This window comes from Acomys russatus, chromosome 20 (genome assembly GCF_903995435.1).
Source record: "Acomys russatus chromosome 20, mAcoRus1.1, whole genome shotgun sequence".
Taxonomy (NCBI): domain Eukaryota; kingdom Metazoa; phylum Chordata; class Mammalia; order Rodentia; family Muridae; genus Acomys; species Acomys russatus.
Genome location: NC_067156.1, coordinates 10,559,278 through 10,586,399, shown reverse-complemented (window position 1 = coordinate 10,586,399; position 27,122 = coordinate 10,559,278). Strand labels below are relative to the sequence as shown.

At 44.1% G+C, this 27,122-nt stretch overlaps 1 protein-coding gene across 1 annotated transcript; it reads right to left on the bottom strand.

Annotated features, from left to right (window-relative positions):
• Positions 1-1,115: 1,115 nt before the first annotated feature.
• Mep1b (meprin A subunit beta) lies at positions 1,116-26,364 on the bottom strand. The gene is made up of 15 exons (XM_051163562.1): positions 26,224-26,364; positions 22,804-22,822; positions 22,167-22,217; positions 21,188-21,228; positions 18,408-18,486; positions 15,750-15,867; positions 14,184-14,362; positions 12,867-13,085; positions 12,094-12,246; positions 10,306-10,521; positions 7,392-7,835; positions 5,873-6,052; positions 4,718-4,847; positions 3,520-3,724; positions 1,116-1,212 (listed from the first exon to the last, which is right to left on the bottom strand). Exons 1-15 carry the CDS (start codon positions 26,284-26,286, stop codon positions 1,198-1,200), a joined length of 2,112 nt encoding a protein of 703 aa, XP_051019519.1. The 5' UTR covers positions 26,287-26,364; the 3' UTR covers positions 1,116-1,197.
• Positions 26,365-27,122: the final 758 nt, after the last annotated feature.

The following is a 27,122-nucleotide window of genomic DNA, read 5'->3' as shown; positions in this document are numbered from 1 at the left end:
GATTTGATCCTATGCCTAGCTGGAGGGAAATGCCTTTCTAAAGCAATATGTGACAAAATTCACAGTGATCTGCCTTCCTTTGCCTCCTAAGTGCTGGTATGAAAGCTGTGTGCCACCACACCCATGCCTAGAACTTACTCTTCTTCTTTTTTTTTTAATTCGTGTGTGTGTGTGTGTGTGTGTGTGTGTGTGTGTGTGTGTGTGTGTGTTGTCATCTGCGTGTTTGTTCCATGTCAGATCTCTTAAGAGTTGTATGCCTCCCAATGGGGTACTGAAAACCCAACCAAAGTCTTGAGGCAGAACAGCAACCAACCAACCAACCACTGAGCCATCCCTCCAGCCTCTGTCCTTCTTAATAAGTAACAAAAACAGTTTAAAATGCTCTCACTGTGAGTCCTTCTAACTGCCAATATTTATCAGTGGAACACTTACAAGCAAAAGCTTTGGGGGGGGGTCCTTGGTAGTGTTTAAAATGCCAAAGCTCCTAAGGTTCCTCTGCCCCCAAATTTGAGGTTAAAAGTTTTCCCGATGGATGCAGGTTCAAGTACCCAAGAGACCACAGGAGAAAATAAGAAAGGAGCCAGTTTAGAAGAACATACACGGGAAGTGTGACATCCCACTGTCACTCCCTACCTTGGGACGGGACAATACTGCAGCAGCGGAGACTCTGCCCCTCCACTGTATATTTTCTGTGGCAATTCTGGGTAATGGCTCTGCGATCTAACAGTGTGTCCCTGAATGGAAGGAGCAATAACCTGAAAAGCTGTCTCTCTTCTCCCTTTTACTGAAAGTATTAGACATAGAAAGTATTGGATATAGAATAGAGGAGCCTGGACTGCTGAGAGAAGCAGAGGGAGAGAGAGAGAGAGGGAGAGAGAGAGACAGAGACAGAGACAGAGACAGAGACAGAGAGACAGAGAGAGACACAGAGACACAGAGACTGACAGACAGACAGAGACACAAAGAGACAGAGACTGAGAGAGCGACAGAGACAGAGAGAGAGAGAGAGAGAGAGAGAGAGAGAGAGAGAGAGAGAGAGAGAGAGAGAGAGCACCATTTTGACTTTTACCAAAATAATGATTTATTATACATTCATATCTGGTTTGGAATGTTGGGGATGTTATGCAGCTTGTGGGAAATATTCTTCCATGTCGAAGAGCCTTTCCACTTCACTGGCTGGCTGGCTGGGGTTAATATTCAAAAAGCATGTTGCTGAAAGGAGAAAGAACAAGGGATGACATAATTCCTAAATATAAAGGCTGCCACTTCAATAGATCACAAGGCAACAGTCTGGTTTTCAAACGAAGTCCCCATCACTGTGCGTGACACCCTTCCTAGCTGGCATGCAGTGCCTGCTCTGTCCTCAGGAAGATGTTCCAGCCTTTGTGACTTGAGCTTCTCAGATGCAAAGCAACATGAGGGCTCAGAGGGTGAGCACTACAGTTTCAGATCTGCACTGGATCCACAAGATTTGTTATTTCTGAATGTGCTGAAGAAATGCAAAGATGAAGGAAAATGTGGTGGGCTCCTCACACCTGACAACCTCTTTAAATACTCCGAGCCGCGCCGTGACATCATGGTGGTGACATCATGGCGGTGTGTGTCCCTGGTATGCTGGCTGGCGTTCCCCCTCTATTGACTTAGCCTTACCTCTTTGTATCATGCTTCTTTCATTACTTCTGATATGTACTGACTCACTTAAAGCCCTTACAATCTCTTACTCGGTCCAGTTTCCAGGGAAGGGCTCCTCGCAGTCACATGCACCTATATTGCTGGTTCTCCCACCTCACCACTCTCTGCCCTCTCTGAACTCATGTCTGTGCATCCTTCCTGATCAGGCCCATGGGCACAGCACTGAACAAGTAGTGCATCAAGGTGCACATCAGCTGCTCTATCACTGTTATTAAACTCAAAAAATAAACTGTAAAAAAAAAAAAAAAAAAGCAACTTCTATACATTTCATTTACTTGCTTTTTTTTTTTTTTTTTTTTTTTTTTGACATTTTGAGACAGGATCTCTATAAAGTCCTGGCACCGCCATGTAAACCATGTCCTCCTGCCTCTGCCTTCCAACTGCTGGGATTAAAAGTATGGGGCACCATGCCCAGTTTATGTACTTTTTAAATATGTGATGGAATCTGATGCTGGATGATGGCATTACAAATCTTCCTGAAGTTGAAGAAATGGAATAGTATGTGGGGTGGGTGACCTGTGCAACCATGGGAAGCAGCCTAAAGCAACAGTGAGGTTGAGATGTGTCCAAACCCCAAAAATCTCATCTTGAGACCAGCAGGAGGAAGGACCGCCCCCTCCATGTTCTAGGCCTGTATGTCCTGGTGCACACAGCCTTGCAGCTCCCACTTCTGCCACCCTTGAGGTAGTCATGGTGGCCAGGTTTCAGGTTAAAACTTCCTATTTCCTTATAAGGACATGGCCAGCTGGCACCTGAAATTCCTCTCCATGCCCATGAAGCATTCCCAGCACCTCAGCCAATAATGAACATTCACCCAGAAAACCCTATCCCCTTTCCAAGGCTTATGTAGCCCTTATTCCCCCAAAGAAAAGAGAGCTATTTCACTGAACACCTTCTTGGAGAAGGCTATCTCTCCAACACACACCACCAACCAAGATCCTGCATAACCCACCCGCCTGGCAAAGCTTCCTTCCTTCCAGTCCAGCCTGGTGAGCAACAGTGTCTGGGCACCCCAAGGGCAGACACAGACCCTAGCCAGCAATAATACTAAATAAGAACCCTTTGCATCAGCATCACTGTCCATCTTCCCACTCATCTTACAAACAGAAGTCTTAAGTAAGAGGCAGAATCGTTGGTACAGTGATACATGTTCAAAGAGAGTTGTATACATAGTGTCTTGACAGCAGGGGTTCACAGAACCTTAAAAGCACAGTAACAGCTCTTTTTAAGAAAATACACTCTTGTTTTAGCTCATTGAAATGTTTTTGAGTTTTTTTGTTGTTTGTTTGTTTTTTGTTTGTTTGGTTGGTTTTGGTTTTTTGTTTGTTTGTTTGTTTGTTTGTTTAGACAGGGTTTCTCTATGTTATCTTGACTGTCCTGGACTTTCTTTGTAGACCAGGCTGATCTCAAACTCACGGCGAGTGATCCGCCTGCCTCTGCCTCCCGAGTGCTGGGATTAAAGGTGTGCACCATCGCACCCAGCCCACTGGAACCTTTTTTAAGGGAGACACTTTCCCAAAAGTACTTCTACCCAGTTCCTGAGCCCTGACACCCCAGAACCCTCAGAACAAAGACGCTAAGAAGGCGTGGTTCAGCCGTGAGGTTCACCCCAGAAAAGCATGAACAACCAGATAAGGCTCCCAAGAAATGCCCCCCCAAGAAGCCTCTCCAAGTTCAGATAATGGTGGTGACGATGCGAGTACAAATAGTATCAAATCAGTTAACAAAAAAAAGTGAAAACCGAAGCTGTGTGTAAAAAATAGCCCAGCTCTCTTTAATGGGGCTCCACAATAAGGCTTGAATCACCAAACTGTACACTTGACTTACATTTTCTAGACTCATGGCTGCCGTATTTGAACCAGCCTTCTTCCGGTATTTCCTCCGGGTGCAGTAGACACTGACGAGAGTGATGATTAACATCACGGCAAACACCGTGACAGTGGAAGAAACAGCGATGACAATGGTGTCTCGGGTGGACCCTCTCTCCTCACACCTTGTGCCCACGTACCACCAGTCTTCTCCTGCAGGACACCTACATGAAGAGATATGGTGCCATTTATGGGTGACTGTGAGCCTTGTCATTAGAGGGCTTGGTCACATCTAGTATATTTGAACACTGGCAGTCACTGACATACATAACTATTTGACCCTAGACTTCCTGAGCGTCTGAAACTAGCATCAGGTGAAGCAAGGAAGTGGAAGGGGGCGGGAGATATTACAATTAATCTGATACTGAAACAGCAGCTTGGGGAGCCATAAGAAAAGCAACTGAGGGTGTCCGGTTCACCACGGTGAGCTCCGCCCCTTGCCCAAGGACTCAGCATTTCAGCATATTCATCTAGAAAATGAGGAACGGCAAAGTCAAGGGACAAGATGGCCATGAGGTTCAAAAAGATACATGATGTAATAAGATACGTAATTCAGGCAATTAGACTGTACTGCACTGTTTCTTCACAAATGGTGGCTAGCCCAAGTCCCAGGTGAAGTTCAAAAGAATAACTGACGGACAGTTTTATGTCAGTGTGACACAAGCTGCAGTCAATAGAGAGGAAGAAACTTCCATTAAGAAAAGGCCTCCATAAGATTGGGCCATAGGCCAAGTCGGTAGGGCATTTTCCTAATTAGTTACTAATGTGGGAGGGCCCAGTCCATTGTGAGCGGTGCCATCCTTGGGTTGGAGGTCCTGGGTTCTATAAGAAATCAGGCAGAGCAAGCAAGCCATGGGGAGCAAGTAAGCAGCACCCCTCCATGGCCTCTGCATCAGCTCCTGCCTCCAAGTTCCTGCCCTGTTTGATTCCTGTCCTGACTTCCTTTCATTGATGGGCTATGGGGTGACATATAAGTCAAATAAACCCTTTGCTCCCCAACTTGCTTTTGGTTATGGTGTTTCCTTGCAGCACTAAAAACCCTAATTAGGACACGGATCAATGTCATCCATGTAAAATATCAGCATCTAACTTCCAAAAGGACAAAAACAAATCTAATGGGAGAGTGAGACAGTGGAACCTGCCACGTGAACCCTCACCTGCACTCAGCTCTGTTGTCATGGACAATGCAGATACCGCCGTTCTGACATTCAACCTCTGAGCAGGCATTAGGGACAGAGGTGGGGACTGCGTCTGGGACAGGTGACGTAGAATTGAGGTGAGATATGTCTGCAGAGGGAAGGGGAACGCATGGTGGAAATCAGCTATGGCATTAATTGTCGTTGGACACAGATAACATCAGAGTTCAGCCTTGTGAGAAACGTATGGAATCTTGATGTACGGCCCTGCAGTACTTGTGGGCAATCAAATAAGTATCAGGCAAAGGTGGAGAGATGGCTATTGGCTAGGACTTGGCTTCTCTCTCCAGAACCCACGCTTTTGTGTTTGTTTGTTTGGTTGGTTGGTTGTTGTTGTTTTAAAAAACCATATGAGGTGGTTCATGCTTATAGTCTCAGCACTGAAGTGGTGATAATGGCGGATAAGGCTCAGAGGTCAGCCAGCCTGGGCTACCAGGTAAAAGCGAGAAACGGAGTGTGAAAGGGGGCTGGAGAGATGGCTCAATGATTAAGAGCCCTGGCTGTTCTTCCAGAGAACCCGGGTTCAATTCCCAGCACCCCCATGGCAGCTCACATCTGTCTATAACTCCAGTTCCAGGGGATTCAACACCCTCACACAGACAGACATGCAGTGAAAACATCAATGTACATTTTAAAAAGTAAAAATAAATTACTAAAAAACAAAACAATGATGCCTAAGGCAGAGTTGTCCACTGGTTTGCACCTGCGCGCGCATGCGCGCGCGCGCACACACACACACACACCACGGAGAGGGAGCTAGGGTGACAGCCACTATGCTTGTCTGGCAGTTGAAGCTCTTGGGGACTCGCCCACTGAGCTCCTGCCCAGGGCCCTGTGTTTCCTATGTGAGGAAGTAAGACACAGAGATTTCCAGCCCAAAGATTTTCACTGTTATTCCATAATGTGGTAAATAAATGCTTAACACTGGAACCTTTTATGTTTCTAATTAAATTAGTTTCACATTTCTAATCAGTCATATATTTTTTTAAAAATCCCATTCTTGCCCATCTGCTCCCACATCCTATAACATATCTAAAAACCAAAGCCAGAAGAACACAGCAAACAACCAATGGCCGGCACAAGGAGCATGCTCACATAAAATGATTTTGTGGGTACCTTCGACTGTCAGTAGGATGTAAACATCATCTCCTTTTATGAACTCTCTGCTCTTCAGCCTCTTGTGGGTTATGAAGACACTGGTTCCATAACCACTGTTTCTCTTAAACTGAGTTCCATTAGGGAAAAGAGCCACCTCTCCCACAATGGAAGGCCTGTCCCAAAAATAGTTTCCATTATCTGAAAAAAGCAATTTACATTAATGGGCTGGGTTTAACATCATGGTAGCTTTCAGTGGACGGGACGAACAGTCTGTGAGACACAACCAGGATAAAGCTAAAGAGAGTTAGTTGGTACTGTTGAGCTATGGTGTACTCCCAGGCAAGTCGCTGGAGCTTGCTCCCTCACACTGCCCCACAGGAAATGAGATCGCTTGCCAGTGAGGCCCAAGCCCTGACAATAAGTGGAGAGCACAGCTGTGCACACTCTCGTAGGATGGTGCCTCCAGGGCCTTCTAAATTTGCAGCCGGGCCTTCAAACTGAGTCAAAGCAGTGAGCTGCTGAGAGCTTTTACTATTAGCAAAGAGAAATTTATCTCATGAACTGAACTAAGCGGCATCTCAATGTCATCCAGAGGAACGTGTTGGAAAAGAATGAAAAATTCTAAAAGCTTAAACCCTTCAGTTTCTGACCCTTTGCTATCAGACTCAGTTGATATTCTTTTTCCTATGTCACTTTGATTCATCCTTGTCATTTGTAAAATTCATTTGGTGACATTCAACCTCCCATAATTCTATTTTTCCTTCTATTCCCTTCCCAAGGACAAAAGATTGTTGTAATTCCAAGTGTAATTGTGATGATTCTTTTTGAGACTTGGAATGCTGTCTTTGTCAGTAACCCCCCCGAGAAGCATTGGCACGATGTCACTGTGCACACGATGCTGTTGCCACCCCCCCCCCCCCCCGAGAAGCATTGGCACGATGTCACTGTGCACACGATGCTGTTGCCACCAAGGCTCCGGCATCTCCATTCTGACTGAAGGTTCTCATCTTAAGAGCTGAATTGTTCTCCAATGCGCCAACAGTGTGACCAAGTCAGTACGGGTGAAAGAAACTCAGCATCAGAGGGAATCTTCCTCCCCACAGCCTTCTATATTAACATCTCCTAGTTCTCTAATAAATCTGTGGGACTGTTGTCCCTCCTGTGGTTTAACATGCAAGGACAGTGGGGCTTCAAGAATGTTTTGGTTTTTTATCAAGATCACAGAGCTAATAGAAGCAAATCTTGGGGCTTTGTACAGAAGCACGCCAGCCTCTACACCCAAAACTCCTTAAGCAATACTTAGAATCAGGGATGGTTCGTCCCCAGAGTCCCAGTCCTTGCTGACATTTCTAACAGTCTTCACATGGGGACTGTGTCTTCTACAATTGAATCCTTTCCCTGAAGCTGAAAATCTTCACTTTGAGATTGAACATTCCCTAAGTAACCAACTGTGCAAAATCTCACTCCCAAACCAACCATCCCTCCTTCAACAACGATCATGTCCCTCCCTTTGCCTTAAAGAAAAGAAGTCACAAACCGTCCCTCATCGTCGGGTCTGTGGTTATGCTCCTCTGGTTGGACATACGCTGTCGGATGTCGGGATTTTGATCCAAGAGTGTCATTGTGACTTGCTGCCAAGGACATGGCCACTGTAACTGATCGTCATTGGTGCCAGAGATCAGGTGGAAATAAATTCCTACATTTGTCGAGGAGCTTAGATTCAGGTAAATCTGATAAGCATAACCTTTAGGAGAATAAAACGGAGGACTGTGTGCATCTGGATTCTGGCTGCCAAGGAGCTGTGTGAAATTCTGTATGTGCCAGATATGGTGAGGACACCTTGTTTCTGAGAGGTTGATGTCATCGAGAGACAGGCCACCCGACGATGCACCAGGGCCTCTGAGTCCTTCAAATGCCACTCGAAATTTCTTAGTCACTTGCAGTGTTACGTAGTAAAGTTGCCAGCTCCCAGTGGGTATTTCTGCAGAAAGAGTCATTGTTTCAAAGGAGAGGAAGGACTGTGACTCTTGTGGTGACGTGGTCACTGTTAGAGTTCTAACCTTCAAGGCTACTGATTCGGAGAGATGTGGAGGGTGGTTTTCTCACTTCCTTATCCCAAGATCGTTGACTTAAGGGTGTGGATGAGGTTAGACCATTGCCTGGGATATTTAATGTTTAAACGCCAGCTTCCCGGGTGGCTCACTCTTTCCTCTTAGATGGAAAAGGACCCAATTCCTGAGTGCTTCATGTCTGCCTACGAGTTACCTGGCACCCCGTGTCGGTTAACAGTTGGGCTCAATAGTAACACCTGTGACTTGCTGATACTCAGACAAAGGCTTCTTTACTGTACTTTTAACTTAGCTGAAATACCTAAATTTCAGCCGAATTTCAGCAGTATTAAACAGGAATCTAGAATCCAGGAACACCACATCCTGCTCATATCTAGTGACTTGGGGTGAAAAGCACTGACTTGGTGATGGTGACCCCTCTTTTCTACCATCCATTTCTTTCCTGTCCTGCACATCTAGATCATTGCATATGCGAGACTTTTTCTAATCATTTAAGCAAGAAATTAGAGGATGAATCTCGTTTTCGGTCATATGGTGCCTTTGGTAAGAGGAAAGCTGAGAAAGGAAACAGTCAAACTGCCAGATACCCCTACTCCAGTAAGAAACAGTATATGAAAAATCTTCAAGAGCCCCCATGACAACAGGGGGGAAATCAGGTCAAACTATCAGTTAATACACATCAGCTGGAAACTTAACTATATCAACATTTAGTGAGAATTAAAATTGCCTGGGAATAAGTTACAGATGCTCAGATTACAGAAAATGCTGCTGACCATGGATAGATTATGGACTGAACAGAAACCTTCCGTCTACATTTGAAAGCTTGGCTTCATTATTGTCATTTCTACCCATGAAAGCCCAGAAGCGCTGATAAGCAGGTTCCTAAGAGTCTTATGTTACTAACTTTCAATGATAGACCCACAGGCTGCTAATGGGACAGATCTCCATTCCAAACCCAGACAATGACATATACATACCTTAATATCTGCATTAATATATATATTAATATATAATATGTATACTAATGAAAGTAAGATATATAAAGCTGGGCTCTGTGGCACACACCTGTAATCCCAGAACTCTGGGAGGCAGAGACAAGTGGATCTCTGTGAGTTCGAGGCCAGCATGATCTACAGAGTAGTTCCAGGACACAGAGAAACCGTGTCTTAAAAAACCAAAAAAAAAAAAAAAAAAAAAAAAAAAAAGAGTAAGATATATAGTTTTAATATCTATCTTATATAATTTCATATAGAATATATATGCACAATGCATGCATATTCTTTGTGAGATTAAAAACCTCATAGATGTTCACAAACACAAGCAACATCTGTATCCAAGATGCTTTCCTGACCGAGAAGTGCCTTGACGTATAAGGTAGTGTGAATTCACAATGCAGTATTTGTTTTTGTCGTTAAACTAAGAGGTCAATGTAAACAACAGAAAATGTAGTCTCTTTGCTCTGATTGTGGTTAATAATTAGTGCCAACTTGATTTAGAGTCACCATGGTGACCAGCCCCAGTGCACGTCTGTGAGAGACGTTCTACATTAGGTCAATTGAAATGGAAAGACCTGCCCTACATGTGGGCAGCATCATTACACAGGCCCGGCTCCCAGACTTCGGTAAAAGGAGAAACTGAGCCTACGGCCACCAGCGCTGGTCTCACTGCTTCCTGGCCACAGATGCAGTAAGCAGCTGCCTCGCACTCTTGCAGTTATGCCTTCCCTGCCATGTTGGACTGTGCACTCACACTTTGGTCCACAATAAAGCCTGCCTTCCTTAGTTGCCTTTGTCAATTGTTTTCTCATAATAATGAGGAAAGTAACTAAAGTCCCACATCCCTTCCACTTTAACTTTAACATGTGATCAGCTGACCCACCTCTCCAACATGTGGCTGATGTGAAACATGGACACCCCCTCCCCATCAAAATAGCTCCCACAGTGACATGTACTTCATGGCATAGCAGAGGCCTTCACGGGGATTTATATTTTTAAGCTGGAAGTTAAGTAGAGTCCTTTTTTTCCATTTTTGAATGGCACTTTGGTAAGGCTCGGTTGTGGTGAGATAAAATGAGAGGTGCCCAACAGTATTTATTTAGGGACAGGCCAGGTCCTCCCTGAAGCCAGTCCTTTCTTCATCCATCCCATACTTTAGTTTCTTTTAGCCATCAACCTTCCCCATGTTGCCCATAATTCACAGTATATTCTTATTACATGTGAAGAACCGAAGGCCATACTTCCAGGGACTGGCTGTGTTTTCTAAGTATCACATAAAGAACCCTCAAGCAAGACAGATCAAGTTCTACTTGGAAGTCACATGTCATCGGCCCCTGCTCAAATGCCTTGCCCTGAGTCCAAACTATAAGAAATGTGGACACTGTACCTTTAATCTCTCTCTGAAGGGTTAAAACACCATCCGGGTTGCCCGCATCGTACTCCCGGGTGTAGACTTTCAGCAGGTCATTTGCACTTCCGCTGTTGTACAGATAAAACTCCAGGCACTGAAAGCCTCTCTTGGGGTACAAAGTCCTGCTCTCCAGCATCGCCGTGTCACCCTCATTCCTAATACTCGTGTTAAAATGCATGAAGAAGCCTGAGTCTGTTCAAAGAACAGAAAGTAAGATTTTTAGGATTTCTAGCTCTGAGCATATGCCTATTTCCTGTAGTATTTGCTTATACCCCACCATATACAGATGTTAACATCTGGCTGTGGGGCCCCAAAGTTCATGCAATTGAGATAACTTTCAACTATTTATGCTGGTAGCATTTGGAAGTATGACCTTTGGAGGTGACTAGGGTAACATGAAGTCACCTAAGTGTTTGTGGCTTCATGAGTAGAAGAGACTTGAGCCAGCAGAATGCTCCGTGTGATCAGGTGATGACCTTTGCCCTATGATAGAGCAGAATGTCCTTCACCAGATGGCAAGCAGACACCAGGCACCATGCTCTTAAACTTCCAAGTGGCAGTGTTCAGAACCATAGAAAGTGGTATTTTTAAAAATTAAGTATCCAGCCGAGCATCGTGGTGCACGCCTTTAATCCTAGAGGCAGGTGAATCGCTGTGAGTTCGAGGCCAGCCTGGTGTACAAAGAGAGTCCAGGACAGCCAAGGCTACACAGAGAAACCCTGTCTCAAAAAAAAAAAAATTAAGTATCCAGACTCAGGGAATCAGATATAGCCACAGAAAACAAACCAAGCATGACATTATACTGAGCATTAAAATGTAGTTCTATAAGCAAGGTGCAGTGGTGCACCCCTGTAGCCCAGCACTCAGGAGGCAGAGACAGGCAGATCTCTGTGAGTGTGAGGCCAACCTGGTCTACAAAGTGAGTCCAGGACTCACCTGTCTGAAAAAATCAATGATGATGATGATGATGATGACTATGACAATGATGACGACGACGCTCCTCCTCCTCCTCCTCCTCCTCCTCATCCTCATCCTCATCATCATCATACCATTCTACAGCCAGGTAGTTCAGGAATGAAACATAGGTAGGCATCCTTTCTCTTATATTATCTTCCAAAACCAGAAAGTGCCACAGACCATCTCCGTCGGGTATATGTTCTTGGGAATGGGAGTTCTAGAAGCATCACTGGGCAAATATGGGCGAGTGACAAACAGAGACAAACCCAGAGGTAGTGTTTGAATCTGAGTGTCACTCGCCTAGCTTTGCCCACTGACACTTCAAGAACTCGTAAGGACCTATTCCTGACTGAGGTGGTCATGGCAAGAAAGGAAAGGCAAACCCCTAGGGCAGAGCTTCCTGTCTCCACTGTAGGTGTTTTGGTACCTAGAACATAGAATCACATACAGCTATGATTCTAGAGCTGAGTGACTCAGCCCCAGCCATGCTCACTAGAGTCTCCTACATTCTGTGAAGTGCTAGAAAAGAACAACACTCCCGCCCCCAAAGAAGACTCCTTCCAGAAGGTTCCTGCCCCACTCTGTGCACACACAGATGGAGTCCTCCCAGAACCCAGCTGCAATTTGTAGAAAGAAAAACATTCTGGGTAAACAAAAGCAGAGGCTTAGCAACCCTTTCCCGTGAGTAAGGCTCATTCCTTTGGAAAAACTGAATGAGTTATCATGAATAATCCTGATAGACAGGACAGAGAGACGGCTCAGGGGTTAAGAGCACCTCATGCTTACACTTAAAACAAAGCCTGTTACCTCTGCACTGGCCCATGTTGGAGTGATCCTTCTCAGGACCCGCGAGAACCCAGGAAACCCGCTCCCAGTCAGCACTGTCGCCTGCGCTTTGGATCATGCCACAAATATTTTCCAGCTCAAAATCACAGGAGTCCATAAAACTCAAGGAAGAAGCTACAAAAGCGAAGAAGGAAAAAGGTGTGAATACTCACATGACACAGTGACCTGACTGATGAAAGTGATCGCAGAACCATGAGGAACGACACTCCGGAGGGAACTGGCTGTGGGACCTGCCAACTGGAAGACACTTTGTGTGTCTGCACAGCCCAATAGCCTCGTGCATATGAATGTAAAGTCCGCATCAACTCCCCCCCCCCTTTTTTTTTTATCTATTTGTAGAGACCTGAGTCAATAGTCCTCCTGCTAGTCAAGCCTCTGTGCCACAGCAAAGGTTATCTTGTCCGATTTACGGTACATCTGCACGCTGTTTCATTCTAGCTTAAAAGAGGTGTGAAGACAGTGGATCTCAAAAATCTACATTTGAATTAAAACCTCAAAAATGTGCATGGGGTGCATGCTTGCAAGGATTCAGACTGTTATACTAAATCTCAAGGACAAACTTTTTACGAAGAAAAATGCCGAAAGCGGTTGGTAGATTGGGACCTGAATGCTATTCTGCCTTTTTTTTTTTTTTAATCTAACTTTTGTAATCTCAGAAAACCCAAAAGTATGTAGAGCATCCTTTTTCCAGCAGGGCAGAGGGAAATAAGGTTATTTCAAGGGTCATCACATACAGCAGTTGTACAGCTGGTTCAGCTTTGACAGGTCATAGTCACTGAAGTCCATCCGTTGGCCAATCACATCCTCAAAGTCTGAGATTCTCGTGACGATGGTAGGCTCTGTTCCATTCTGAAAAGCAGTTTTACTGTAGTGCATTACGGAGGTGTAGTCATAGGGGACATTCAGGGAATCAGACACACTGTCATTGTAGATGTTGAAATTGTGTTCTCTTCCTGAACATATTTTTTATAAACAAACAAACAAACAAACTTTGATTAGTTTATGTTCATAAAACTAAGCTGCGCTTGCTAAACACTGTTAACATAGAAATGCAAAATGTAATAGAGCAGACTTTGTACATGTTATCTACTGTCTTTGAACCTGACATCATGCGCAACTATGATAGCAACAGTCAAACTAACACATCTGCACTTCCCATACAGCCAAACATCTACGGTTCTACCAAGTGCTAATGGGGAGGGCGTATGGGAGTTCTGCGAAGCCGTGTGGAAGCACTCAGTCACCACCCAGCAACAATGAAGGCGGCAAGTGCTCTGGCAGATCAGGTAAGAAGCACAACTTTGGTGAGTGTGCTAAGATGAGACCTTACACTAATAACAAGGGCAAGAGTCGTTAGAAAAGATGGACATAGGCAGACAGATCTCTGTGAGTTCAAGGCCAGTCTGGTCTACCAAGGAGTTCCAGGACACCAAAGCTAAACAGAAGACCCTGCCTTGAAACACCAAAAAAGAAAAAAGAAAAGGAGAGAGAGAGAGAGAGAGAGAAGAGAAGAGAAGAAAAGAAAAAAGAAAGGAAGAAAAGACAAACATAGCTGAGGACTTCAAGGTTACTGTAATATTTGCAGATGCATTTAAATCACAATAATTATAGTTCTCAATAGTGCATTATATTTAAAAATTGTAAGTAAGTTAGTGTCTTATTAACAAAGTGTCTTCTCATAAAACATGCTGAGTGGGTGACAGGCATGCTAATTGGATTTATTTTAAATGACGTGATTAATGTGCATATAGCAAACATCATCTTCTGCCCATAAATATATACATAACTGTAAATTTTAAATGCTATGTTTGAGTCACAATAAGCTCCAAAAATCATCATCTTAAAACATTAAATTGAGTGTATGTAGAGAAGATGCCAGGCCACTTAGCTTCCTGGTCTTGGACAACTGATTGCAACTTGATATGAGATGAATTTGTAAATATGATGAAGTGTACCCGCTCTCCACAATACGAACACCCATTGCCAGGCTGGTATTGATATTTTCCTGCTTAGAAATTTGACCTGTAACTAAGGACGGAAGAGAAACATACCTGACTGAATTCTATTCCAAACTATAGTGACATAATCATCCCGGTCAGCGCGTGACTGCTCATGCCAGAATCCCAGAGCATGGAGGAACTCGTGTTGAACTGTCGCAATTCTGTCACAGTTTGCCCCGATGGACAACTCTTGCTTCCCAGCACGCATGTTTCCCACTGAGGACCAGCACCTGATGCAGACCAGGAGCAGGATGTTTGCATGAGAAATGCAGAGGTCACAAGACATAGGCCTGCTTGTTTACCTGCATATGGCCTCCCTTGCTGTTTGGGACGACAAGAAGACCTGGCAGAGCATAGGCTGTTTTAGAGTTTACCTCAGCACCATGTGCTGCACAGGGACAAGCCATCTATGCTCATCCCCAGGAATGCAACCTTCTTTAGATGTTGTTCTGTCCTGTTTATCTCCGTGTATGTGTGTCTGCATACGAGTGTATGTCAATCTGGATACCCTCAGGGGTCAGGAGGGAGTGGAAGCCCCTGGAATTGGAACCATGGGTAGTTGTGAGCCACCCAGTGTGGATGCTGGGAACAGAGCATGGTTCCTCTGCGAGATCTCAATTACAAAACAAGAGTTCCACAGGACCAGCAATCACTCAGAGTCACTGTGTTCGTGTCAAGGACACTGCTACCTCTCAAGTAAAAAGACTCTGTCAGAGTGAATTCACACACAACTTACAGTGCGTTTTACCTGAAGAGAGAATTAAGAGTGTTTATTTGTAAATGGGATGAAAGTTATAAGGTTGCTTACAATATGTTGACACTGGTAGTCTGGTTGAGTGTATGGAAACATTTTCTATTTACTTATTTATTTTGGCATATGTGTATCTGGGTATACATGATCGTACAGGTGTGCATACCGTGGAGGCCAGAGTGTCTTCCTCAGTTGCCCTCCACCTTACCTTTTGAGAAAGGGTCTTCACAGCCTGAAGCTCAGCAATTAGGCTGGCTGGCCAGTGAACTCCAGGAATTTGTCTCTATCTCCCCAGAATGGAATGGTGTCTCACACGTTTTTTTTTTCCACATGGTGCTGGGGATGTGAACTCAGGTGGTCTTCATATTTACGCAGCAAGGATTTGAGCAACTGAGCCATCTCCTTCACACCAGGTTGGCTGGCCCTTCCTTCCCTCCTCCCTCTCTCCTTCCTTCCTTCACTCCCTCCTTCCTTCCTTCTTTCCTTCCTTCACTCCTTCCCCCTCCCTCCCTCTTTCTTTCCCTCCTCCCTCCCTCTCTCCTTCCTTCCTTCCTTCCTTCCTTCCTTTGTTTCTTTCTCCCCCTTCCTCCTCCTGCTTCTCCTTCTTGGTCCTCGCACTCTTTCCTTTTTATAGTACTGGGGACCTAACCCAGGGGCTTACACATACTAGACAGGCCCTCTAGTATCACGAAAACATCATTTTATGGCCAGAGAAACCAGGTCTAAAGGTCATTCTCTGCACAAATGACAAAGAAAGCTGTGGCCCCACCCACAGGTCAAGCAAGACCTTGGACGATTGCTGTGGTGTAATGCTCTGGGGAACAATAGTCTCCTCAGAACCTTAGCAGAACAACCCTTGAACTTACCCGCTGCCCTTGAACACTGATATATAGTTGGCTTCTCCAGACCAAGGTTTGAAGTCAATGCACGTTTTAAGGCGATAGCGCTCAAATGCATTGAGGATTACTCCTTTAGCATTCATGTCTGACAGAAGACAAAAGTGTGCATTTAGATCTCTGCTTCTCTTCTTTTCTTTCTTTCTTTCTTTTTTTTTTTTTTTTTTTTTTTTTTTCTTACTTATACATGGTTTTCTCGAGACAGCCTAATGTGTCCTTAAAAGAAGACAGGATGCCAAGGCTATCACATGACTGTCTTAGAGCAGGGTATAAATAAGGCCTCTTAGTAAAAGCTTTGAGAGGAGAATTTCCACCCCACATTGACATGTTATCAGAACCAAGCAGAACATGTGTAGAAATGTCACAAACTGTAGAGACCGCTAGCAAGTTAAGCTGTCCATTTACCATGTGTCTTTGCTACCACAGGCCCTGGCTAACTTTGCATCATTTGTAGGAAGCTTGACCTGGCTCCTGTGAGCAATCCTTGGCATCTCAATGATGAAGAAAGTTCCTGAAAAATCCCAGGATCTCAGCAAACAGTGGAGCAACAGAGGACCCACATGGTAGAGAGATGAGCTGACTCCCACACGCACACATCCAAGTGAATAATGAAATTTTAAAAGATAACAGAAAAATGCAATAAAGTAAGTGAAAGAAACAGAAAAATTAGAATACCATAGTTACAAAGATTTTTTAAAAATCTGTTTATTTGAGTGGGAGACTCTATGCTGAATTCTTAACCTGTCATGTTTTCATAACAGCTGTCTCCCAAGGCTGAGCTGCACCCTTGGCTACCCCCTCACTTGACACCTTCTTCTTGGTCATTCACTAAGAGCCATTGTCATGGAGTACCATGATGTGTGTGATGTGGAAGGGCTGTGCACATGCACATGTGCTTTACATGATGTACACATATGTGTATGCGTGTACATGTGCATGCATGCACAAGTATGTGATGTGCGCATGCGTGTGTGCACACGTGTGTGTTTGTGTGTATATGTGTGCTTGCATGCATTTGGTCACACTTGTATGGATGCACATAAACACGTGTACACAGCATGCGGAGTCTGCGGATGATATCAGGACTCACCCTCCATTGCTTTTCTACCTTTGTCATTAAGGGTAGAAGGTCTCTCACTCAAACTCGGAGCTTTCCCACATGGCTGGTCTCTGTGGCCAGCTTGCTCTGAGGCTCGTTATCTCCAGGGAGGAGGGAATTACAGCCGGATCCCTTCCCACAGCATGGACGTGCTCTCTGAAGATCTAAATTCTTATCCTCGTGCTTGCCATCTCCCCAGCCTTCTTCTGACTTTTTAATAATTTAATACTAAACTAAGAATTATTTATTTCCTGAAAAGATAAAAGATAGTGGACTCCTGTTAACGTCTGGAATTGGCAAAATAAAATCTTGGCAAGCAACGCCATCTTGTATAAATTTGTTTGACTGGTCGTCTTGTGGGGTTTAATTATAGTTACATCTTGCACTGGGGCTAGGGCTGAGGATGTGGCTCAGTGGCTAAGCTTTTGCACTGCTCTTCTAGGGGATTGGAATGTAGTTTCCAGAACCTACGTGCAGTGGTCACAACAGCCCAGGGAATCCAATGTCTCTTCTGGCCTCTGCAGGCACTATACACATGTGTTATTCACTCCCCATGCATGCACACATACACATAACTAAAAGTAATGAAAATGAGTCTTTAAAAAAAAAAAAAGAAGTCCTAGGCTGGGCATGGTAATGCATGCCTTTTAACCCCAGCACTCAGGAGGCAGAGGCAGGTGGATCACTGAGTGTTCGAGGTCAGCCTGGTCTACAAAGGGAGTCCAGGACAGCCAAGGCTAACACAGAGAAACCCTATCTCGAAAAGAAGAAGAAGAAGAAGAAGAAAGAAGAAGAAGAAGAAGAAGAAGAAGAAGAAGAAGAAGAAGAAGAAGAAGAAGAAGAAGAAGAAGAAGAAGAAGAAGAAGAAGAAGAAGTCCTTTACAGTCTGAGAGTGACTGGTGGTACTCATCTGCCTAGCATGCCCAGGGCCCTGGATTCTTCTGTCAGCTCTGCAGTAAATAAATAAATACCTAAACATGGGTGATGCAGCTTTAAAATTAAGAGTATTGGTGATGGAGAGATGGCCTAGTGGTTGAGATTACATACTGCTCTTCCAGAGGACCCAACTTAAGATCCCAGTGCCCCATCAGGTGCCACACACCGACTGTGACTCCTGCTCCAGGGGGCATAACGCTCCTCCGTGAGTACCACAGACACTGTGCTCATGTCCACAGGAGGCACAGCAGCGGGGGAGGGAGAGGGAGAGAAAGAGAGATACCATGGATTTAAAATAGCAATAAAACCTACAACAAACCTTATCAAGGCCAAGCGTGTTTCCCTAATCTTTACATCCTTAGCGTTCATCATAAAGTAAGTCCCCCACTGAGGATGACTGCATTGATCTTATGTTGGTCAAAACCCAACAGATATTCAGTCTGAAAGTCTGCTTATTTTTTGAAGTAAATGTACCTAGCCACACAGAGGAACAGTAACAAGTCTTAACACCACACACGGCCATTCTGGTAGATGTTAATTCTATCATGTCAGAAACACACATTAGCCGTGGAGACTCCAAAGTGTGTACTAACCCAAGCTGTCTTCTAGAACATATGGAATGGTATGTGGCCATCTATAGTCATCTCCAATGATGGAATTCTTCCCTTGTGCCTGTCAAAAATAAAAGAATCAGACAAGTAAGCTGGACAAAGCTCATCAATAACCAATCTGGAAATAGGTATATTTACAGTTCTTCCTGATAGCTCAAGCCAACTGAGCATGTGTCTGAATTTTTACCATAATTGAATAAAGTTTACAGACAGAAATAACTAATTACTATATTAACACAAAGTTAAAGAAAAAAATGATACTCAGAATAGAAGATTGTTGGAAACTACACTATAAATACTGGTAGATGTTGAGATATTAAGAACACATAAGAATGGGCTGTCGACACCTTCACCATTAAGACAGCTTGCAGCTCTTAAAGATGATGTAAGTTCAGTTCCCAGCACCCACATTAGCAGCTTACAACTGCTGTACACCTACTGCAGCCATGTAGCACACATAAACTCATGCCGCCTCCCACACATACAGAATGCTTGTGGTAAATACAGCGAGGTCCTCACACTTACTACAGCGGGTGCCTCATCTTTTCAGTCAGCTCCTCAGCCTACAGGCACCTATTTAAAGAATGACTTTGCTACAGGAAATGGGTTTCAGGGAGCACAAGATTATGGAGAAGGAAATGCATTATTTGGAACAGAAGGACAACCCGGAAGGCTATTACAAACCTACAAGGGACCAATGACAGGGCTTGAATTGTGATGTCGGGGGAAACTGAGGGACCTAGGACTGTTGGAGGGAGAGGGGGTGGCAGGGTTCAGCGATGGACTCGGAGAGGATGGGCATAGACTAGGAGCAAAGGGGACTCCTGAAGTTGTGTACGTCTTTGAGATGAAATAAGCGAAGCAACGATGGGCAGATGGAGAGGAAGGCTCTAGGGGAGGGTTCTAGCCAGGAGCATCGGAAAGCACTTAGATCTGCACTGTCTTGTAGACGTTTACATGCAGTGTGCAAATGGAGCCTGGGCTGGGGGGGGGGGGCAAGGCAGGACGAGCGTTGCCCACTTGCAGTCCTCGGCGCAGAGGTGGCATGTGAAGCTCTGGCCCAGGTGAGATGGAGAAGCAGAGAGGAAAAGGGGGCCAGGACCAGGAGGAAGCCTCAAGATGGCAGCTTCCTCCCCTACTTCCCTTTCTTCTCTACTTCCCTACCCTCGTATCCTCTCCCCCTCCACCCCTCCCCCTCTTCCCTTCACCCCTTCCCTTTACTCCTCCTTTTCTCTTCTCTCTCCCCTTCACCCTCTCCTCTCCTTCCTCCATCTCTCCAGGTTTCTCTTCTCTCCCTCTCTTTTCCTCTTCCCTTTCTTCGTTTTCCTCCCCCTCCCCCACTTCACTTTCTTTCCCTTCCCCCCTTCACCTCTTCCTCTTCTGCTCCCCCTCTCTCCCCTTCTTTGTGTGCTATCAATATCAAACCCACGCAAGGGCCTCCTGTTATACTGTATCCTCGGCTTCTCTCTGACTTTTTATCTTGAGATCACTCCTTGCTGTGTAGCCCAGGCTGGCTTTGAACCTGTGGTTCTCCTGCTTCGGTGGGATTACAGGTCTGAGCATCAGGCATAGCTCTGTCTCTTCCAGGAGGATTTGAGAGGTGCCTCTCCAATGTGTATGGGGGAAGGGAGGGATCTCAGAGTGTGTTAGGGGAAATAGTAGACTTTTGCAGAGCAGAATCCTGAGTACCATCTATATCCAAGGGCACAGTTACGAATGATCTTGTTCATTAGTCTACTTTCTAAGTTTACATAAACTTCTAAAACATAACCATTACAAATACATTATCAAGCATCTCTGTTTGACTCCATAATCTACAAAAGGATAGTAAGTTCTTAAATTCTTAAAAATCTGGGACTCACTATATATATATATATATATATATATATATATATATACATATATATATATATATATATATATATATCTTGATTTGCTTTTTTAAAAGTGCTTAAGTCACTGACTTTAGTTTGTTTGTTTGGGTTTTTTGTTGTTGTTGTTGTTCTGTTTTTGAGACAGGATGTTGCCACTATGTAGCCCTGACTGGACTGGGACTTGTCATGTAGGCCAGGCTGGCTTCAAACTCAGAGATCCACCTGCCTCTGCCTCCCAAATGCTGGGATTAAAGGTGTGTGGCAGAACACCATGTCCAGTAAGATACTGAACTTTTAAAACCCTCTTAATGTACATATACATCTACATAAGTGTTCATCTGTGTGTGGCTAGATCACAATCAACACTCTAAAAAATTATTTGGGAGAACCCTTCCTTAACATCACTATTTAGAGCTGATTTCAGGGGGAAAGTAAAACAATAAAATAATAATTATAATAATAATTATTATTATTATTATTATAAAATAATAATAATTATTATTATTATAAAATAGTAATTATTATTATTATAAAATAATAATAATAAAATGTTATGACAAAAAGCCTGTCGTTGGAGATATTTTAAATTTCAGTTTTATTTTACTTCAACTAGATGAAGTCTGTTTTAGAACAAAAATTCTCCTTATTGCAGCAATTATAAAAATCAATCAGAGCACCACACCTGTGTTAAGAGATAGTAGATTTGTTCAGACAGAAACCTAAGCAACAGAGGATGAAGATACAGCTATGCACGAATCCTTCCTGGGTGGCGTGCCCACTGAGTGCCACCGGGCCGCTGCACCTTCTAAACAGTACCTCAATACTGTGAGCCTCAACTGCTCACAGCCGACCTCCATGGTTCATCACGCAAGCATCACTGCAACTCACCCCAAGTTTGATGTCTCCCTCAAAAAGGTCCAGTCCCAAATCTAAGAGAAGAAGTAAAATAATGTATGTCATTGGGTCGGCTTTCTGTGCCACATGGTAGAGGATGTTCTGAAAATTCCAATGAGAGGAGCTGACCAGACCACACCCCTAGGGATCTATGGGCAGGTTAATGTTTGCTTGGGGTAGGAGAGACGTTTTCTTCAGTGGCATAGCTGCCATTAAGTTGCCTGTGCTCTTGCAAATGAGCCCTCACCCGAGCTTTGTAAGGAACCCTAATGAAGCTCATCAGTCCACAAGAGGAAAAAGTAAACAAAGCCTGAAGGTAGAGATGGGACTAGGTGACAAGAAAATGGAGATTGGACGTACTCTGGTGCCTCATATTTGACCATGTCCCCTGAATGTGGAGACCTGGTGGCACTCAGAGGAAGGATAGTAGGCTACCAAGAAGAGACTTGATATCCTATGAGCATATACAGGGGGAGGAGGTCCCCCTCAGGAACAATCATAGGGGAGGGGAGTAAGGGAAAAATGGGAGGGAGGGAGGAATGGGAGGATAGAAGGGAAGGGATAACCATTGAGATGTAATGTGAATAAATTAATAAAATAAAATTTAAAAAAAGAAAGAAAATGGAGATTGGGACTTTAGGGAAACTGGAGAGAGTTTGAGGGGATAATGGATGGATACAACCAAACACGCTACATGCGTGCATGAAAATGCCATAATGAAAGCCATCATCATATATAAGTAAAACATGGTGATTAAAAAAATAACAATTAAAGGGGCCCTGAAATATAGCTCAGCCAGGAAAATATGCCTGCCACCAAGCCTTGACAACCTGAGTTTGATCCCTGTCCTCTGACTTGTTTCACACACACAGACACACTAATAATAATAATAATAATAATAATAATAATAATAATAATAATAATAATAATGATGATAAATGATTATAAAAAAGGATGAAGAAAATCCACAAACCTTCATTGATATCAAATATGTCTTGATCAATTCCCCCATCTATATCTTTGACTGAAATAACAAAAAACATAGAACATTATGTTCATGAGTGGGAAACAAATCTCATTAATCACACAAATCAGGAAGACACAAGTTTTTGTCTCAGATTCTCATTTAGCTTACATTGATTAATTGATTGGGACTCCAGTTGATTGAGACCCTCCTGTGAGCCAGCCTGGGGACTAGACAGGGGACTTTTGAGTGTGCGCACTGTCCTTTGCACACTCCTTGAGTGTCAGATAGACTTTAGGAAGAAGACATTGGCCACTCTGTGTATCAGTAACAAAGCATGGGAAGTGTGACTTAGTGACTAAATGGGAAATAAATGTCTAAACTTGCTCCACCCAGAAAGCCACTGCACTGGCCTTTCTTGTACGTCTATTTTTCTGATGGACAGCTGGGTCCTGGACAATGGCGCGCTCCCTACTGAATCAAAACAGCCAGCGTTTGATCAGAGCTCATCACACCGCTGCTTGGATTGCCCATCTGAGTCATGACGTCCACTCGGCGACTGTACGCCCTCCGTGCGTCTGTTCCTTTGCTTCACCACACAACTTTCTTGCACTGCAATCTAGAGCAAAACTCCAAATAGACTCACCAAACTTTTCTGGAGTTGGCTGGGAAGCAAACACATAAAAAAAAAAAAAAGGTATTATTGCAATGCTCATGGTATAAATCTCATTTTTGGCTCCAATTTTGGAATCTTTGATATTCATTTTTAAAGTTATTATTTATGTGATGTGTAGGGTGTGTGTGTAGTATGTGTGTTGTGTATGTAGTACTGGAGTGTGTGTGTGTGTGTGGTGTATGTGTGTATGATATGTATGGTATGTGTGTGGTGGAGGGGTGTATGTGTAATGTGGGGTGTGTGTATGTGTGTGTGTGTGTGTTATGTGAGGGATGTGTGTATGTGTGTGTGTTATGTGAGGGATGTGTGCGTGTGTGTGTGTGTTATGTGAGGGTTGTGTGCGTGTGTGTTATGTGAGGGGTATGTGTGTGTATGTGTTATGTAAGGGGTGTGTCTATGTGTGTGTGTGTTATGTGAGGGGTGTGTGTGTGTGTGTGGTGTATGTGTGTATGATGTATATGGTATGTGTGTGGTGGAGGGGTGTATGTGTAATGTGGGGTGTGTGGGTGGGTGTGTGTGTGTTATGTGAGAGGTGTGTGTGTGTGTTATGTGAGGGATGTGTGTGTGTGTGTGTGTGTGTGTGTGTGTGTGTGTGTGTGTGTGTGTTGGACAGAGGGCAACTTGTGGTAGTCAGTTCTCTCTCTGTACCTATCAGTCCCTAGGCTTGGACTCAGAACATCAAGCTGGTGGCCGGTGATGAGTCACCTGGTGATTCATCTCACTGGCCCCAAATTTGTACCTTATTTTTCTTTTTGGTTTGTTTGTTTGTTTGTTTGTTTGTTTGAGACAGAGTTTCTCTGTATAGCCTTGGCTGTCCTGGACTCGCTCTATAAACCAGGCTGACCTCGAACTCACAGATATCCGCCTGCCTCTGTCTCCCGAGTGCTGGGATTAAAGGCGTGTGCCACCACACCCAACTCTATACTTATTTTTGAATGCAGGGCCTCTCTAGTTCAAGCTGGAAGTCACTCTGTAGTCTAGGCTAACCTTGAACTTACTGCACCCACATCGGCCTCCCAAGTGCTGGGATGACAAGCATGAGCTGTACTGGTTCTAAGGTAAGCCAGACAGTCCTTCTTATTAATAAGACACAATACTTTCTCCATACATCCTGGACAAGCAAGCCGAAGCCTACATGGCGTTATAACTACTTCATATAGAAACTGAAGCTTCCTGTTCAATGAGTTTAAAGGAGTTTAAAGGTAGAGACCAAAAAAAAAAAAAAAAAAAAAAAATCATCTTCAAAGCTTGAAAAGAAGTAAGGCAATACACCAGACTCCAGCCCTCATGTCAGCACTCTTTATACATGGGGCAATGCCTCAGAGGAAGGACAGCAAGTAGCCAAGAAGAAACTTGATACCCTATGAGAATATATAGGGGGACGTAATCCCCCTCAGGAACAGTCATAGGGGAGGGGAATAATGGGAAAATGGGAGGGGGGGGAGGAATGGGAGGATACAAGGGATGGGATAAACATTGAGATGTAACAAGAATAAATTAATAAAAAAAAAATATTCATAAAAAAATAAAAAAATAAAAATACATGGGGCAATGAATAAAATGAATAAAATAAAACTTTATTCCCAATTAATAACAGAAACTTTACGCAACACCTCACTATAATCATGTTTGCTTTCGTGTCTCTCCCAGGACTCCACTTTCAAAAACAATACCAAATATCTAAGCAAAATACCAATGAGTAGATTCTGTGATTTAAAACAGGCACGTGCGAGCACGCGCGCGCGCGCGAACACACACTTTTTTTTTTGTTGTGTTTTTGTTTGTTTGTTTTTGAGACAAGCTCTCTCTGTATAGCCCTAGCTGTCCTATAGACCAGGCTGGCCTCAAACTCAGAAATCCACCTGCCTCTGCCTTTGCCTCCTGAGTGCAGGGACTAAAGTCATATGCTAGCACCACCACCTGACTTAAATACAGATTTTTTCAAATCGATAGTACACAAATTACTGAGTCACATGCCCAATGAGGTGAAAAAAAATCAACATCAGAAATGTATTTTGTGGGTGGGGGGGGGTATGTGGGGAGGGGCAGGGCGGGAGGTGCTCATGAGGGCCAGCCATTAGCTGCAGGTGTCATTCATCAAGGGCCAGCTACTTTATTTTGACACCAAATCTCCCACTGGGACCCAGGGCTCACCAACTAAGCTAGGATGGCTGAGCCACCAGCCTCAAGGAACCCTGTATCCTGACTCCCAAGGCAGCACCGGCATCCCAAACACATGCCAACATACCTGTCTCTTCCTGTGTTCTGGAACTCAAGCTCAATTCCTCATGTCTGCAGTGCCAAGCACCTTACTGAAGGCCCACCTGGGGCGGGGGGGCCTGAGAGATTTCTTAATTAACATAATCTAGGAGGAAGTCAGTGGAACTGGAAGACTGTCCCTGTGAGTCATGCCACAGGGACATTCCAACTTAAGGCAATTTAGTTAAGCGTCCTGGATCTTAAGTGATCTCTGTGACGTGTTCACCACCTGATTTGGACGAGTACCATGAGTTATATGGTACCATGCCAAAACATGCTATAAACATGCAATGCTGCATTACACACGTGTAAAGTACAATTGCATTCACAAGAGTTGGCATACTGAATCTGAAATGGTTAACAAGACATGGGGATGAACTGATCAGATAGCTACTGTCATTTTGACAGCAAGCACCCTGGTTTTCTCATACGGTAAAATGCACAGCACACATTCATAGATGACCCCATCGCATCTGCAGAAAGAGATTTACAGGTAGATTCTCCGAACCACAGTGACACATGTGTGAACTAGAGAGGCCCTGTAATTCTCTGGTCCTTATCTCTACACCATCAGCTCAATATAATGTATATTATATTATGTTATATTATATTATATTATACTTGATATAATCTAACTAAAGGGTTTCCTCGGCCATTAGAAATTTCATGTAAGACCTTGAATTAGCTTGGCATGCAATCTACCGGGCACTGCTGGCAGATTAGTTTAGACTGACAGAGATGCAGAGGAGAAATTCTATATTGTTAGACTTTGCAAACATGGACATGGCCTCTGCCATTTGTCAGTCTTCCCCCCTGTCAAGTTACTCTAGTAGCAACTAGTTTGTTACTTGAAAATAAAAATGGCTTTCAAAACTCACATTCACTGTCTTATCAAAAGAAAACCTGTCACACAACAATGAAGCAGAGAGAAAATGTAATTTTCTGTCACAATCTCTGGACCTCTCTGGCAGAATGACCTCTTAAACCCAATATCCTGCTGGCCCCTGCCCACCGCAAGGAAATGTTCCTTTAAGATCAATGTTTTGAAATATGCAAGACAAAACATGAGCAAACAATTATCACTTGGTGATTGATATCAATGGCCCCCAATTTTTCCAATTGTTTTCTTACCAAGCCAGAAACCAGGAGAAATGTGGCAAAAACCAGAAACAAGGACTGGTGCCAGGCATCCATACTGTGGCTCACCGCTGAAAGTCACAAGCTATAGCAGTCATGGCCGAGCTGACTTTTAAAAGCTAAACGTCATAACGTCCGGCCTTTGATCTTAATGTTAATGATCCATCTCCCAAGTCATCTTGCTGCTGTGAGAACTTCCAATCAAGGAGGTAAAGTCCAGTGTCACTCACACACCTCTCCCCCCACCTTTACTGTGCCAGCATTGACTGCTAAAGCTTGTCACTGAGGTATATTCTCTATTGTACACATACTGTTCCCAATTTTTCTAAATATCACTTGAGCAAAAAGAAGCACGCGCGCACACACACACACACACACACACACACACACACACACACACACACACACTCACGGTTCAGCCTCTCAGTCTTCCTGAGACTCTAGTGATAGTTTATTAAATCCCAAATCAAATAGTCTGTGTCCTGGTTAGAGCCACGAGGAGGCACAATACAGAAGCAAGCGGGTGTTCGGAAGAATGAGAATAGTTCCTGTGAGGCCAAAAGGGCTACATACATGTCAGAGAAGGTGCCCACCCTGAGGTGTCATAGACATGGAAAGAAGGATGTTCCCATGGCAAGACTACATAGGAGGACAACTGGAGGAACAATTGTCCCAGGATGCCTGAGGCGATGGCAGCAGGGACCGTATGTGGCCCTGCAAACATATCTGGACTTTAAGCTTGGACACAAAATCATTTACTTGGCATTGGAGGTATGCTTCAGCAGCAGAGTCCTGGACTAAACATGTACAAAGCACCAGGTATGAGCCCCAACACCACACACACAAACAATTTCCCCTGCATCGGCTACAGTGAAATTTCTACCACCTCCATG